This window comes from Rhipicephalus sanguineus, chromosome 2, assembly GCF_013339695.2.
Source record: "Rhipicephalus sanguineus isolate Rsan-2018 chromosome 2, BIME_Rsan_1.4, whole genome shotgun sequence".
NCBI lineage: Eukaryota > Metazoa > Arthropoda > Arachnida > Ixodida > Ixodidae > Rhipicephalus > Rhipicephalus sanguineus.
The window spans coordinates 63,158,793-63,175,194 of NC_051177.1; the positions used below are offsets into that span (position 1 = coordinate 63,158,793).

The 16,402-nt window shown below is 46.9% G+C and overlaps 1 protein-coding gene across 4 annotated transcripts in view; it reads right to left on the reverse strand.

The window, feature by feature from the left end:
* LOC119383107 (zinc transporter 2) overlaps positions 1-16,402 on the reverse strand; it is a 93,198-nt gene that overhangs the window by 40,110 nt on the left and 36,686 nt on the right. For all 4 annotated transcript variants that reach the window (XM_037651104.2, XM_037651102.2, XM_037651103.2 and 1 more), the window contains exon 2: positions 284-340. In XM_037651104.2, the coding sequence (XP_037507032.1) occupies positions 284-312 (29 nt within the window). In that variant the 5' untranslated portion in view covers positions 313-340. The remainder of the gene's footprint in view (positions 1-283; positions 341-16,402) is intronic.

Here is a 16,402-nt window from a genome sequence, read left to right on the forward strand (position 1 = left end):
TTCTAGACCCTTAGCCACCACAAGTCTTCGTAATTCTTCGCTGACCAGTCTAACAGTGATCAGTGTCTACGTAGTGTGTGGGCGTAACCGTCATTCAGAATATCAACTTTATGGCTTGAAGTTATTTGTGCTAAAGGGTGGCAAGTAGTCTGCGCAGCATTTAAAAAAAACATTTGCTGTGCTTGCATCCGTTTCGTACAAGAAGGCTGCACTTTTTTTCTTTTTTTTTTTTTTTGCACAGCCAATCCGCAGGTCAACATTACGAATAAGCGACATTACTTACAGCAGCATCTTTTCGTCGTCCGCAACCATGCCGACGTGCAAAGGGTTCGGCGCGCTCCTGAAAAAAAAACGAAGAAAAACAGCGAACATAAAAGTCAGTTTAGTCGTTCGTACACCTCACTACAAAGGTGTATTACTCCAGCTTAGGTTAAGCTGAACAAAAAAAGTTCATCATCAAGAACGTTGTTCAAAGACCATCTGAGGGTGACTCGAGGTCTTAAACTTAAATGGTCACTAAACAGGCTGCAACCATTTTTTTTACACCTCTCAAACAAGCTAGCTAATTCGTACAGAAAGCCACGGCGTTCACATTTTGCGAATATTACGGCACCGCGCGCCGCGAAGACGCTCCACTTCGGAAAAAAAAAAAGTAATCCCGCGCCCCTCTCGAGCATCTGTACAGTCCTCCTCACCCGCGAAGTGACGTAATATTGCCCATGGGCAACGTTACGTAGCACTGACTTCGTGGATTGGAATAACATAGAGCTGAGCTAGTTGGTAAGTATTCATTCTAAAAAGACAGGGCGTGCAAACAAGGACACAAGAAAGAAGTCAAGACATTGGTCCTCCGCACTACGAAACGGCGCCTTGGCCCTGCGGTGATGCGGTTTTGGCTGCGCAGTTGTCGCGTATTTATTTACCTCACTAGGGTGCATTGTGCGTCGTGTCTCGATCCTTCGTTTGGCAGTAACGGAAAAATTGCCAGGGCGAAAGTCCTTGCTCGCATCCACGCCGAAATGCAGTAAAGAAGCGTTTTGTGTTTATCTTGGCTCTTTACATACCCCATCCACCTCAACGTTGATCCACATGTCCCCCCCATTCTCTCTCTCTCTCTCTCTCACGCACAAACACACACACACACGCAGCTGTCGCGCATGTCACTTATTTGTTTGCCTCATCCTGACCTGGCCTAGACACCGTACCAGTGCCTCGAAACACTCGCACCGCGACTCCTCACCGCGCTGCTTTGACACGAGCGACACGTGGAGGAAGCCTCGCTCGGTCGTTGGCTGCGCGCCGATGACGTCTTCGCTGACGTCGTGTTACGTTGCCGATGTGGGCGTAGTCACGACGACGGGCTACGCCTACGCACCTGAAGGGTGATGAATACGAGCGAAAAACCGAAAGCAGACGAAATGGTTGTTTTATCCACTCTAGCTTCATTATGGCGCCGCTTATAAGCAACATTCCTGCGGCAGCATGATCACATCCTACAAGTACGCAGTTGCCTCTTCATCCCAAATTTTGGACCGCGCGGTTGTAAAAGAGCGCACAATAACGGTGCAGTTGCTGTGCAACTATGATCTTCTTTACTTTTCGAAAGATGGTTTCGATTTGTGAACATCCGTTTCATATTTGTCCGCACGTACGGAACGAAAACCTTTAAAGTCGGCTTGTCCACAGTAAGCAGTATCTCAAGGAGAAGCCCTATATCGCAAGTTTGTCTTTAAGAACCGACAACTATTACTCTGGCAGCAATTTATGTTGATAAGGTTTACATACGGTGGTGCCTTTACCGACATCGGCTACTCTCCTTCCCTTGACGTATATATTTAAAAGCAGATGTAAGACTGAAAAATATAGACAAGCGCGGGCGACTGTCCGCGAGGGAATGGAAACAAGCAAAAGCAAGAGCCTTCGCCCTGGCAACTTAGACGCTCTCTCCTTCTTGAGGTTTAGTTAATTAGTCCTATTTATATTTCTAACTCGGCAAGTACCCACCTGATCATTAAAATGTCAATAAATCATATGTAGGCATGCTGAAACGACATCTAACTGCGCTATTTTCAGCAACTTACTAACTGCGTGTTCATTTTTCCCGGCTGATAAAGAAAGCACGCGAAATACGAAAAATGACACGTGACTACATTTCCACCCGCAAAAGGTGGGAGCGTAGTCTTGACTTGCCACCTCGCAGTGATCCTGTTTGAGGGCGCTAATTCCTGATGCGTGCTAGAGTCACTACTCTCTGGCATCTGCATGACGCGTTTAAAAAAGTGACGAAGTACTTCTAGGGACCGTGGTATTGCTAAATGTCCGACCGCGCTCTGCATTCAACGCGCCTGCACCCAAAGCGCCTGGAAGGGATATGGCGGCGAGAGGTCACGTGATGCGAGTAAGCCAATCGCGTCGGCGGCGGCGCGCGGAAAACAGATGCGATACTCTGAAATTTTTCTAGTGACTCTAATGCGTGCTGCAGTCAAGCCACGTATCATTTCTCAGATTTCGCGGGCTTTCTTTATTAGCCAAAAAAAGAAAGCGAGCACGCAATTATACCTTCCTCTTGAGTAATAGTGATAAACTACCATTCATGATTTGAGAGTGCTTGCCGAATGTGCTCCATCCCATCCTTATTCTGAAGAATACCTAAGTAACCTGCGATTCGCTGACGACATTGCATTCATGAGTAACTCAGGAGGCGAATCGCAACTCATGATTACTGAATTGGACAAGGAAAGCAGGACGGTAGGTCTGAAAATTAATATGCAGAAAACTAAGGTAATGTGCAACAGTCTCGAAAGAGAACAGCGCTTTGCGATAGGTAGCGAGGCACTGGAATTTGTAAAGGAATACGTCTACTTAGGACAGGTAGCAACCGCGGAGCCGAACCACGAGAGTGAAGCAACGAGGAGAACACTAGTGAGTATTAACTAACATTTTAGCAGGCACTAACCATCTCTTAGCCACAATATGGTAGCCAACATTTGCCAGCAGTAAGCCAACACTATCCAACATTAGCGATTACATGGCCATATCTAGCCTTCATTCAGCGCTCTCTGGTCATAGTTTAGACAACGATATGAAAAACAGTGAAAGACAACGAGTGAAAAACAGTGCGGTAGTACGCGCCTAAGTACGGCAGACTAGGTCACTAGCACTGGTCTTTCACACTGCACGCGGAAACGGAGCACGTAGGAGAGGTAACGCTAAGGTGTTCCCTTGCATACAGGAGAAGTAAATGAAGAGCAAGCCGGTAAAGCTATCGGATATTACTCAGTATAATCATCGGGGACTTCGACTGAAGTGGGGGAAACTAGAATCTGCGGTCTACTAGTGCTACGGAAGAATTTAACTCGATTCAATTATAAGGTGCACAACTGAAGAAAAAGAAAGACCAAATAAGGTACTTGTACCTGTTTCAAATAAGGCAAGATATTCCAGCCTCCGCGTAGCCTTTCGTAGCCGCTACTAGCGCGACCTTAAACTTATAGCGCGTGTGACGTAGCTTTTTCTGCGCAAATCATTTGCATTTCTCTCAAAGGCTGCGTCCATGGACGCTTTGTTCGGGGGAATTTTTGCCAGCTCGATGTTTCAGATCGTCGATAAAGTTCATATCGTACGTACCCCTCGTAAACCGTATTGAAAGCCTGTTTTCCAAACGAAAATGTCAGCGTTAAGTCACTGCCGACCTTTATCGGTGTAGCGAACGTTCTAGACGTTTCTGAAAGATGCAACAATGCGAGAATCCTTGAGAGAAATGCCGACGCAGCTCTAACGGAGAAAGCACTCAAAGCGTGCGACAGATCTCTAACTCAGCTCGTTCTTGGTGGATTCCAGAAATTTCGCGGCAATGGATTCGTGAGGCCATTCGATGATTAATTAGAAAAGTGATTCAGGAATCCTTTAAAAGAAACGCTCACAGCTGCCTTATGATAGCATATTTGGCTATGCGAACAAATAAGAAGAGAGAAAAGATATACAAAACCAGCGTTATTTTATTCAGTATGTCGACGTATTTAAACAGACGCTCTGTACGTCATGATGTGGTTTGTGCAGCGATCACAAAAACGGGATGGACGAGGAAAAAATACATGCGCACGAGTACATGCGCTGGCTGTTGTGTTTTTTCCTTGTACGTCGTCCGTCTTGTGAACGCGGCACAAACTACATCACGAATGCCAACCAAATAGGTCATCTTTCTATATATCTAAAGCTCTGTTCCTCCCGGAACGCTACGTGGAATTTTAATATCCGAGCGCCGTGTGTATAGGGCAATAAAATTTAGCGCGATAGAAACACAACATAGAAGAGAAATCAATTTCTCGTCTCTTGGTGTCTTGCCTAATTTTGCACCTCCTTAAAATGCACCGCTATCCTGATATTGGAGATTCACGCATCGGGGCAGAGTGCAAGAAACACGTGACACATACGTGCACAGACGAGACAGGCGTTGAATACAATATGTGTGCATATCCCGTCTTTAATACGCGCTGTCATAGTGCACGAGGGCTAGAAAGATCAAGTAGCTTGAGCTTCGTAGCTGAAACCGAAATCTGAGCTACGAAATTGTGCTGTGTCTCAGTCAACGACAAAGAAAAAAAATATTTGCTGTGAGGAGAGAGAGAATCAGAGCAGAAGAGTCCTGGACTGGACAGTCCTGGACTGGCTTGACGTCCCACGCGGCGGCACTCGAAGGTGACTCCATCGCCAAGCGTAGGCTAATGCCGCGAACGCCTACTTTCCCGCTATACCAACTCCAAGACAGACGGCTTGCTAAAAAACTTTCTCTACCATCACACCTAACGAATAAGCCGCTTCCGCCGCGCTCCCACTGTATTTGTCACGCGAGGGGGAAACCAGCGTGCCACAGATGCAGTAGGTGTTCGAGATGGGTAGAATTCAATGAAAGACATTCATTCATTCCAGCAAAACTTCCTGGCAGACTGGTTGGTTCTCACTTGAGCATTTGACGTGCTGCGCAAGCAGAAAGAGCAGGAGCACAGAAAGAGCGCTCTTTTCTGTGTTATGCCCTTTATTAAGGCGAACGCCTCAGATGCCTCATCAAACACGAAAATTGACCGTCGGCGTCCCGCGGCGTCGGCATCAACACGAGTGATGCAAAAGTATCGTCAAGTGGTGACGTCACAGATCGCCAAAATCTGTGCTAATAGTGACGTCACCATGACGTCACGTAATGACGTCACCACATGACATCCTCGCTTAGTCAAAGGTGGTTTGATCACGGAGGCAGTGCAAACTAGAGCACTGCACAGGCCTGATTTTACGGCCCGGGCCCGCTTTATGAAGCCCGGGCCCGCTTTATGAAGCCCGAGCCCAGCCCGGGCCCGTGGCCCCAAGCCCTGGCCCGCGGTTCCAAGCCCGAGCCCAGCCTGGGCCCGGGCATTCATTACTAAACTTTGCGAGGGCGCGCGTGTTCATGACCAGGCCCGGCCCGGGCCTGCTAGAGGATATTAGAAAGTTGATAATGATTATTAATGATGCCTTGCGCTTTGTAGCGGGCGATCGGACGGAAAATCCGGTATGTACATGCGTCGAAATTTTTCTTTGCCCGCAGTGGTAGCTGAGCGGTTAAGCTGTTTCGCTGTTAAATCCTAGGACGCGGGTGCGAATCCCGCGGCCACGGCGGTCGCACTCTGATGGGGGCGAAATGCAAGAACACCCATGTATATACTTATCTTTAGGTGCACGTTAGAGAACTCGAGGTGGTAGAAATTAATCCGGTGCCACTACGGCGTGCCTCGTAAACATATCGTGGTTTTGGCACGTAATACCAAGGAATATAAATGAAATGTACCGTATGTGCAACCTAAAATAAAAGACCGAAATCTTTATTCCTCTCATGGGAAAAACCGTGATCTGCCCCATTGTTAGTGCTGCTATTTGTACGCTGGTGCACATGTATTTACTTTGATCGCACAATTTTGTCCCATCAGGTCATCTAGCATAAGAATATATATATATATATATATATATATATATATATATATATATATATATATATATATATATATATATATATATATACTGGTGAATTCATGAGCATACAGCATAAAATAATGCAGCAGTATAGATATATCTATACTAGTGAAAAAAAAATCGAACTTCAACTGTTTTTCTATTTTCTTTGCTAACCTTTACTAAGAGCCAGCTCTTTGCACGGTCATATATATATATATATATATATATATATATATATATATATATATATATATATATATATATATATATATATATATATATATATACTGGTGAATTCATGAGCATACAGCATAAAATAAATGCAGCAGTATAGATATATCTATACTAGTGAAAAAAAAATCGAACTTCAACTGTTTTTCTATTTTCTTTGCTAACCTTTACTAAGAGCCAGCTCTTTGCACGGTCACTTCAGCTTGGCACAGAATGCCTTAGACTATGCAATGCATAACGTTCGCATGTGCTCGAAGGCCCGACTTAGGCCTTTTAATGAGCGGGACCGAGTCCGGCCCGGCCCGCAGCCTCAAGCCCGAGTCCAGCCCGGGCCCGCGGGCCGGGCCGCACCCGTGCAATGCTCTAAATGCAAACCCAGGAGGGGGGGGGTGAGCTTACTTGCAAAATGCCTCCGATCCCGGAGGCCGTGAAAAACCACGTTGGGTGTAGGAAGCTTTCAGACGCTGGCGGGGCAGGATCAATACATTGAGTGAGAAGTAAAAGAAGCTGGCTTTCGCCTTCGAGTCGTCTTTGGTGAATGCACAAGGGACCCCGTCAGGTTATTCCGCTTGCGCAGCACATCTGATGTTCATTCATTCATTCATTCGCACATCACGTGTTGTTTCACTACCTCCGCGATCGGCTCACGTTTAACCAAGCTACGAAGCCAAGTGACTATGTCAGCCAGGTGACGTAGTATGGCGTAATCTTGGCAGACTTCGTGTTGTCAGCGCCGGACATTTCGACTCGCGGGACACGTAAGACTTTCGCCTTAATAACAGTATTCGCACAATAATATCTGGGGTTTAACGTCCCAAAACCACGATATGATTATGAGGGACGCCGTAGTGGAAGTCTCCGGAAATTTCCACCACCTGGGGTTCTTTAACGTGCACCTAAAGCCAAGTACACGGGCCTCAAACATTTTCGCCTCCGTCGAAAACGCAGCCGCCGCGGAACAGCATTCGCAGAAAACAGTACAGAATCAACTAGAAGAAATTTATTCGCCAGACAATACGAGGCAAAGGACATCCCTACAACCACTCACTATACAGTTCTCGCAACTAAACATTAACACTGCTGATTGTTTATCACATTGGGAAATCGCGGTGCAGAGAGACAGAGACAAAATAGGCAAGATTACAGACGTCAAAAGAAAACAACTTTTTCTTTGCGACACGAATTTATACCCAACACTAAGTGAATTCAGCATGCGCATTAATTTATAGCTTCAGGAAAGTTACCTACAGGTGTCTAGCCAAGAGTTTCTTTCGGAAGGAAGAGAGCGCTCCGACCTCTTTATATAAGAGCGCGTGCGTGTTTGTATGTGTGCGTTAACTGAATGACTCATAAGTAATTAGAACATTACACGTTTCCACTCATTGCGAACAAAGAACAGTAGAGCGGGCCCTAAACGTAAGTTATACGCTTGTTCTTTTTTTATTACTTTTCAATCTAGGCGAGGGCCTCTCAATGTTTAATGTATTCACCTTCGTCTGGCAAATTTACGTCGAACATCGAGCGACGTACGCTTTTCGACCGCGGAAACGCCCCTTCAGTAATAGTATAGCTCCAATATAATGAACTGCCCATAAGAATCCCGTGTCGGCTAATTTATAACAGAATAAAGTTTCTTAGTGCAGCTCTTCTGTTTTTAAATCAAGCAACCTGAACCATTTATAATTGTATTTTAGGGGCGAAGCTCCTAAAGCCGTGGGTCTGTCCCTCCCAGCTCGTACGTGACCGCCTATGCCGCGCGTATGTGCCAGTGGTGATGGCAACGAAGCAGCGCGAGTATTCTTGGCCCAGCGCAGGGACGAAGAAGACGTTGCAGTTCTTTCTCTGATCGATAAAGCGTGTTTGTTTGTCGTGCTCCGTGTCCTCGTCGATCCCACGTCGTTACACTGGTGGAGGTGCGGGGTAAGCTTCATGCTTGGCACTCCAACGCGGAGCCCACAATCGAGCCCGGAATCGCCACCACGCGTCGCCGTCTGCTAGTCGCCGTCATGACCGTGTACCTCGCACCCAACCTGTCTATCGGGGACGTCAAGTCGTTTATAGACGCTGCGTTACGTGACTACGACAACAAGTACAAGAACCGTCCGTTTGTGCTGGTTGGGGACTTCAACGTGCACCTCATTACTGGATCGTGCAGCACATGCTTTCCAAATACGCACTCAGATGTATCCATATGCAACCTACCACGATCCGAGGGACGCTCATAGACTTAGTGTTTGCAAACTTCCCACTGCAGCCAGTACAAGAACCTCTCTCGCTTCATTTCACGGACCATAAAGCCGTCATAATGAAGGGACCTCGCAATCCAGCCGCCATGACAACGACGAAATGAAAACAACAAACGAAGAAGCGAAACAACAAACGAACAAGAACAAAATAAAAGTTGATTTTGTATAATATACGCACAGTCTTACGTCTTTCTAATGATGTAATGGGATAACTTTGACGGGAGAGTTACGGTTTACCGATGATCTCCCCCTCTCGAGCTTCGCCCACTTATCATTCATTCCGTGGATATGGCGTGATTTTTTTATTTCAGATTTATTTCCGCCAGTTCCGAAGGTTTCATATATCAGAACGGCATATACAATACTTTATAACAGAGTCACAAATGGAAGACAACACCGCTTGCTGAAACCTTGGCTCCAGCGACACCACCATAGGGAAGTCACAAATATTACAATTTGCAATTCATATGCGAATGTTACTGCAAATATTTTGCGAAGAAAGTGCAGTTGTAACCGTGGTTATAATGTAAATATAAGCAAGCTTGCACACTGAAAATAAACGATATATTTTAGCGGAAGAAATTAAAAGGGAAGAAAAAAAATATTACGAGAAAAATGTGTAAGCATTTTTGCACAGCCATGCTGCAACGTGATAAGGCAAACAGATACTGCGGTAATTCAAGTACCGGTGAAAGAAAAAAATATGGAAGAATAAAACAAAAAAGAAGTAGCATAAACAGACAAGTCAGCGATGTACTGGGTTAGCTTTGCACGGCGTGTAGGTGACGGTTCCGTTCTCTTATAGTTAACTAGAAAATAAATTTTTGAAGCAATACGCAGGGAAAATGTGTTCAGCGAGCGTTTGCGTGAGGTTTTGTCCGGCTGTATGCGGTTGTACGCCAGTTATGTAGTCAGTTCCGCCAACGTTGACTTTGTTACGCACATGTAGCTATACATGATTTTCATTTTATGCGATGCGACGCACTATGTTTTATCCTGCAGGTGGTGTTAAAAACATATTGTGGCACAGACAGGGAGATAGCACAACACCTGCTTCTAAACTGATCTGGGTAAACTACAATCTAAAAAAAAGAAAAATTAGTTTTTTGACTTTTTTTGCCAGTCTTTACTTGCCTCGTATATGACTCTCTTTAAAACAGACATGTTAAAATCTATCTATCTATCTATCTATCTATCTATCTATCTATCTATCTATCTATCTATCTATCTATCTATCTATCTATCTATCTATCTATCTATATCTATCTATCTATATCTATCTATCTATCTATCTATCTATCTATCTATCTATCTATCTATCTATCTATCTATCTATCTATCTATCTATCTATCTATCTATCTATCTATCTATCTATCTATCTATCTATCTATCTATCTATCTATCTATCTATCTATCTATCTATCTATCTATCTATCTATCTATAGCCGCCTATGACTGGGTACTTTCATCAGCCTGTCACGCCCACTGCAGGGCAATCTCCCATGTTCCGCCAATCAACCCGGTCCTGTGCTTTCTGCTGCCACGTTATACCTACAAACTTCTTAATCTCATCTACGCACCTAATTTTCTGTCTCCCCCTCACGCGTTTGCCATCTCTTGGAATCCAGTCACTTACCCTTAATGACCACCAGTTATCCTGTCGACGTGCTACGTGCCCGGCCCATAACCATTTCTTTTCTGGGTACTTTGAATATACTAAAATTGGAAGAGGAGGGTATGAGTGTGTGCGAAAATCTTGTCGCCTACGCCATAAAACCCTTTCCCCCAGTCACGTGTGGCACATACCCGCATACCACGGTCCGTGGCATGCGGGTATTCGCCACAGGTGATTCACACTCTATATCAACCCAGGAATGGCGAGGGGAGACATTGTAAATTTGAATGCTGGGAAGTTAAGGAGCCCGTGTCGTATAATATGCCGGTGTCGGCTTCGGCGGTTTCGTCGGTGAGGGAAAAATACCAACGGATGCAAAGAATCAGGGTAAGGTTTCGACTCGGAACCGAACCCAGGCATTCTGTGTGACAGTCAAGTATTCTACCACAGAGCCACGTCAGGTCTTGATCCTGCTTCGGAAAAAGTCGCTATGCAGGCATGTCGGGGAAACATCAATTTCGGTTGCAGTGTTGGCGCTTTTATGAAAATGCAATAAACATTACATATGTATTCCTATGACTCGGCAAGCTATATTAAAGCGCTGCTCGACTACATAGGAATACGCTGACGAACGCTACATACGATTTGCATATCATAGTACCGTAGCGTGCACTTCGTTTCGATAAAGCCGACATCTGCGCTCTAACGTGAGTGCTGACGTTACGTCGGACCATAAGCTGCACCCTTTAAACGCCAATGTAATCGACGTGCCTGGTGAAGCCCACAATACGCACACAACCACACTCCATTTGCACAAGCACGCCAATCCGCCTCGTAACGCTTGGCTCAAAGCTAAAAAAAATACATCATAAGCAGGTACTCGCTGACTGCTTCGCATGAAATCCATTCCCACAATGTGTGGGATCTGCCGGCATGTTTAACAGCGAAGCCGTAGTTTGTGCGGTGTCACCAGAAAACTCCTCAGGTGGATATGTGCCACAGGAATTGCATGTGTACCGCCGGCGTATCAGAATAATAAGAATATCTGGGGTTTAACATCCGGAAATTTCGGCTCCGAAAATTTCGGCCACCTGGGATTTCTTTAACGTGCACCTAAATCTAAGTACACGGGTCTCAAGCATATTCGCCTCCATTGAAAATGCAGCCGCCGCGGCCGGGATTCGATCCCGCGACCTTCGGGTCAGCATTCGAGCGCCGTAACTACTAGACCACCGTGGCGGGGTGGCGTATCAGAAGTCACATGAATGTCACATGGCTTCATCAATGACGTCGCGGTGACGTTATCATGACGTCAAAGATCACCAAAATGTGTGACGTCATAATGATGTCATCTTACGACATCGTCGCTTGAGGTGGGCCAATCCGGGAGGCAGCGCAAAATCACGTTAGGTGCAGAACGCTTGCAATGCCTCCGACAAAAACGTGGAGGATGCTTGAGCTTCGCCTTCAAGAGTAGAACGCGATAGCGTAATCGGGCTCCGTGCGCAACGCCTTCTAGCTTCGGTTCTCGATGGATGCCTCAACCGAACGCGTAACATTGGCCGCTTACCATCCTCGAATGTCTGCTGCAAGTACAGTTGTGGAGTGCCCACAACGCCGTAATTCTTTTCTTTTGCGAATCAGCGAAGGGCCCACTACGCGTCCGGAAGGCAACACGCGAACCTACGAAGCTGCTCACTTTGTTGATGTTTAGCGTAGCCAACCGGAAGTTTTTTCTGGTTAACCTCGCTGCCTTTTTCTTATCTGTTTCCTTCATTGCTTGCTGGTGATGATGACTAAATATGCCTGAGCACTTTGTAATGAGTGGGCCTTTAAAACACCCACTCGTTGCGCAATTCACACGTTCTGACGCCTGGCGCGATTCTACGCTTCTGCCGCGCAATATTACACGCGTTAAGGAGACTCCTTCCACTACACGACATTCATATAGTGCTTTTTTTGCCAAAGCAGTTTCAAGCAATGGCGTGGCTCCGTGGTAGAACATCTGCTTGCCACGCAGAAGGCCTGGGTTCGATTCTCACTTCTTTATTGTTTATTTATTTGTATATATCTCGAATCTTCGCTCACGACCAATGGCGCCGACACCGACGCCGAAATTTCTGCGAAACGAGCTCTTTAACGCTATCGCGTTCACACAGTCGACCGAGAAGAAAGAGAAAGTGGCTCTCGAGTGATCTTAGGCGATTGCGTAAGGGCTCGTGTGAGTTATGCTTGTTACTACGCGCACCGGCGCACGATGAAAGCCTCAGCGGTAACATGCCACCGTAATTACAACTGCTCCCTGCTCACACGCTCAAGAATGCAAGACGTGGCTTTCACAGCCTATATGTCGTCAGTTGTGGTGGAGTGTCTATCTGACATTATTAGACCTCCGTTAATGCGTATGTTATGTAACCTTACAGCCATACATTTCTGCAGACACAAATGTCATGCAGATGGAGCACGAAGAATGCGTTTTAAATGTGAAGCATTTCTTGGCGAGCCAAATGCATTTTGACCGCTTCTGTCTACCTAGCTATCTAGCCGTTTACGTCTGGGTGTTCTAGTGGTCGTTTCCTTAACTTGGTGTATAACAAAATCGGCATAGAAGGATATTGTCACGTGGTCGTGACGTCGACGGAGACCGCAGGCGAGGTGTCCAAGATGAAACTCTTTATTTGGCCGAACTTGTGGCCGAGAAACGGAAAGTTAATTTACAGCAGATAATATTTAGGGCGTCACTGTGTATAGTCGACGTGTCTGGTGAGACTACGATATGCTCACTGCTCAATTTACGCAAAGACGTCGATACACCTCGAAACGCTCGGCGCAGTGCCAAACGATGCGGCATAGTCAACATATTACTGACTGTTTCGCATGACATCGATTTCCACCATGCGTGGGATCCGCCGGAATATAATATTTTTTCTCGCTTTTCTTTTCTCGGAATGCATTTTACGGCTTCTTCGGCAACGATACCCTATATATCATTCCGAATATTGTCTGACATCCTGCCAGCAATAATCAAAACTTTAATCTGGTTGCTGACAGCAGCATGCATTAAAGAAGCATCTGGCAATGCTTGGACACAAACTAATCCAGTTTGTCTTGCAAGCTGGTTAATATTTGAGTTATGTGTGCCTCGTTTCTTTTACTGACTTTAATTGTTCCTCAACTTTTAATCTCAGATTCATGCGGAGTTTCTGCAGAACGCAACTTGCCTTCCATTCCTATACCCTTTTTCTTGTATATATCTTTGACATATATTGTTTGAGTATTTACAGACTCGCCAACTTTTCGCTGTTTCTCAACATGGGAACAACAGAATCTCCTCGCACCAGCCAACATGTCAACCAGCATTGTTCGCGATGCAGCTGATTTTATACAGGCACCGATAACATGCCTTAAAGATGACGATTTCTATAGACATAGGCACGAAGATAAGAGATCAGGAACATCTTACGAATGTCCATTTCGCTGGCTTTCGTCGCCTAGGCCGCTGTCTTTCGAAGACGGACAAGAAGGTACCGGATCTGACGTCGAAGGCACTGTGTATACGCTGCTTTGTGTATCAGCAACGCACTGCGGTCGACAGTGACACGAGCTTCGGAACTCCGGTGTCGAAAACCCACATCTGCCTTTGCGAACGCGCAACGGTGCCCTGGTGCTGCGCTCCGCTACATAAAGCTTCCGCGGCGCCATCTGCAGTCCTCGAAGTTATCCGAAATCGAGGACGGTCGGCAATGGTCACAGGTTGAAGACCAGAACTAGTCAACAAGCGGTGTGGAACACGGGCCCCGAACGATAAGTGTGCTTGTCAGGCCAAGTGGAAAACGTACAGAGGTATGTAAAACGGCATCGTAAATGTGCGGGCCGCTTCGGTACGCAGCTGCATGCTGCACACGACACTACACGCATTGCGCCATCGTGAGGCCGGAAACGAGCGAACGACCCAGGAGGAACTCCTATATAGAGGGACGTGTGCGCGCCTTGTGTGTGTGCGTGTGCATGTCGGCGTATACCTGTTTGTGAAAGCAAGCATGAGCCCCTTTTTTTTCACTCTCGAACCGCCACCTTCGTGCGCGCTTCGACGTACTTTCACAAGTCCACGACTGGCGCTTTTTTTTACACATACGTGAGATTTTGTTGCGCTCAGCTGCTCCATACGTGTCAGCGTTAATACCCACGAACACAGATGCGAGCCGTACAGTACACTGTGCCTTGCAGTGGCCTTCGCACTGCCTCTCACCCTTCCCCTCGCTTGCAAGGAAAAAAATGTATGCGCGCAAACTATAGACAAGGACGAAGAAGACACGGAAGAGCGCAAACTTCTGCGTTCTTGTCTATATATAGTTTGCGCGCATCAATTTTTTCTTTGCAAGTATGAACCAACACGCCCAGCAGCAATATTCCCCTCGCTCGTCGCATGGCCGCTACGTCCGCGCGAAGTTGACACGAACAACTGCTTTTACGTCTGGTGCTGGGCCTGTTGGTACATATAGTTTGAAAAATCGACGAACCCAGCCTCGAAAGACGCGTACACAACAGGATAAATTTTGACGAGCGCATGCGCTGGGAACTGACTTTTACGTGTCAGCGAATTTGTGAGCGCGCGCGCCCCATTTTTCTTGTTTACCCTCGTTTCGCTAGGTGTTCTCTTTGTTGTTGTTGTTGTTGTTTTTTTTGGTCATGGTGGGTGGCGGTGGGGGGGGGGGGGGGGAGAAAGTTCAACCCCCACCGCCCACCCCACTGGCTACGCCACTGGACGCCACAATAGGCACCGTCCACTGACCAGAGGGAGCTGCGTTGCTCGCTGTGGGCCATCTCAAGTTGGCTGATATTGGCCGCTAGGGGCAGGCAGAAAACAGACGCTCGCACGCGTCCCCCCTTCTGGCCCGGATACTGTCTGCACACTCATGCAGAGGCGGAGGGACGCGCATCGCGTTTGATTTTGTCCCTGGGCCGTCTCAACGTTGCTTTCTTTATCCGCTAGGCTGTGCGTTCTGGCGCTGCAGTCACACGTGAGAACTCGACTGCACGGTGCCTATACGAACATCATGACAGAAAATGCGAGGTATGCAAACACGATTCCTCTCCGCATCAAACGCCACACGCGTCTGGCCGCCACGCATTCAAAAACATCGTACGGCGGATCGTTTCTCTTTTGCCGCAGTTCGGGCAGCGGTCGTTGGAAACTAATCCCCACTGCGACAGTCTCTGGCGAGTGGGCAAAGCGGCCCACCGCCGCAGCCAGTCAAATTCTATAATTTCTACCGGCATGTGGTTGTTGCGCCATCTTTTGCACTTATTGGGCCTCTATCCCGGTTCCTCCAAGTCGGTGATGGTGCGACCGACCAGCGTTTCGCTAATTAATACGGCTGTTAGCGTTGGAAAACTCTCTTCTGCGGAGTCGCCGTCGACCGAACGCTGGAGCCCCGCTACTGCTCTATAAAAGGCATGCGGGTGTTCCGCTGGCATCCACCAGTAGCTTCGCGATGTGAATGCCTGCAGAAACGGTATACCACAGTAATTTACTTCAAGGATATTCGTTGTCCTGAAACAATTTGTAATCGAAGCCTACTCCGTGTGTAGGTCAGCTCAGACCCCCATAAGCGTACACCTAATAAGTCGCTTCTTATTTCGAAAATATATCCGATTACCTGTCCCTTCCAAATGATTTAGAAGCGCTGTTTCGTGCCTTGACTCTGTGAAGTTTCGATTGAGTTTCGGCTCTCCATCCCTGCCTGCACAACATGGACGAGCTGACGGATGTAGTATATATAATTTGATAGCTTCGAACTAACGGGGTTTCTTAGACGGGCACGAAATTATATTTGACTCGAAAAGAATGCGAAGTCAGTCCACTGCGCGCTTTTTGTGCACTTGCATGCGCTGCTGTTCGCGATATGTAAATGCTAATCACGCGCGCTCTGACGCTTTCTTATGGTTTAAAAGATAGGATTATAGCGAGGTCCACCGCGGTGGTAGAGCGGTTACGTTGCTCGGATGCCGACTCGAAAGTCGCGGGTTCGATCCCGGCTGCGGCGCTCGCACTTCAACGGAGGCGAAATGCTAGAGGCAATGTGCGTGGATATGCTGTAATTTTTTATTAAGGAACCTACCGTGAGTAAAGGGCGGTGCAGAGTAGATGGTTCAAACAGAAGTGTAACATTTTTTACTGTCGTGTATTCCCGCAATATACGGAAAGCCACACTTCTGACAACTCAGCGGTATACATCAAGCACTGCATCTTGTCTTCAGTGCGTGCCACACGGTAAGCGTAATGTAAGTGACTTCGATTGGCGCCCGTTCGTAGACAACCTTGCG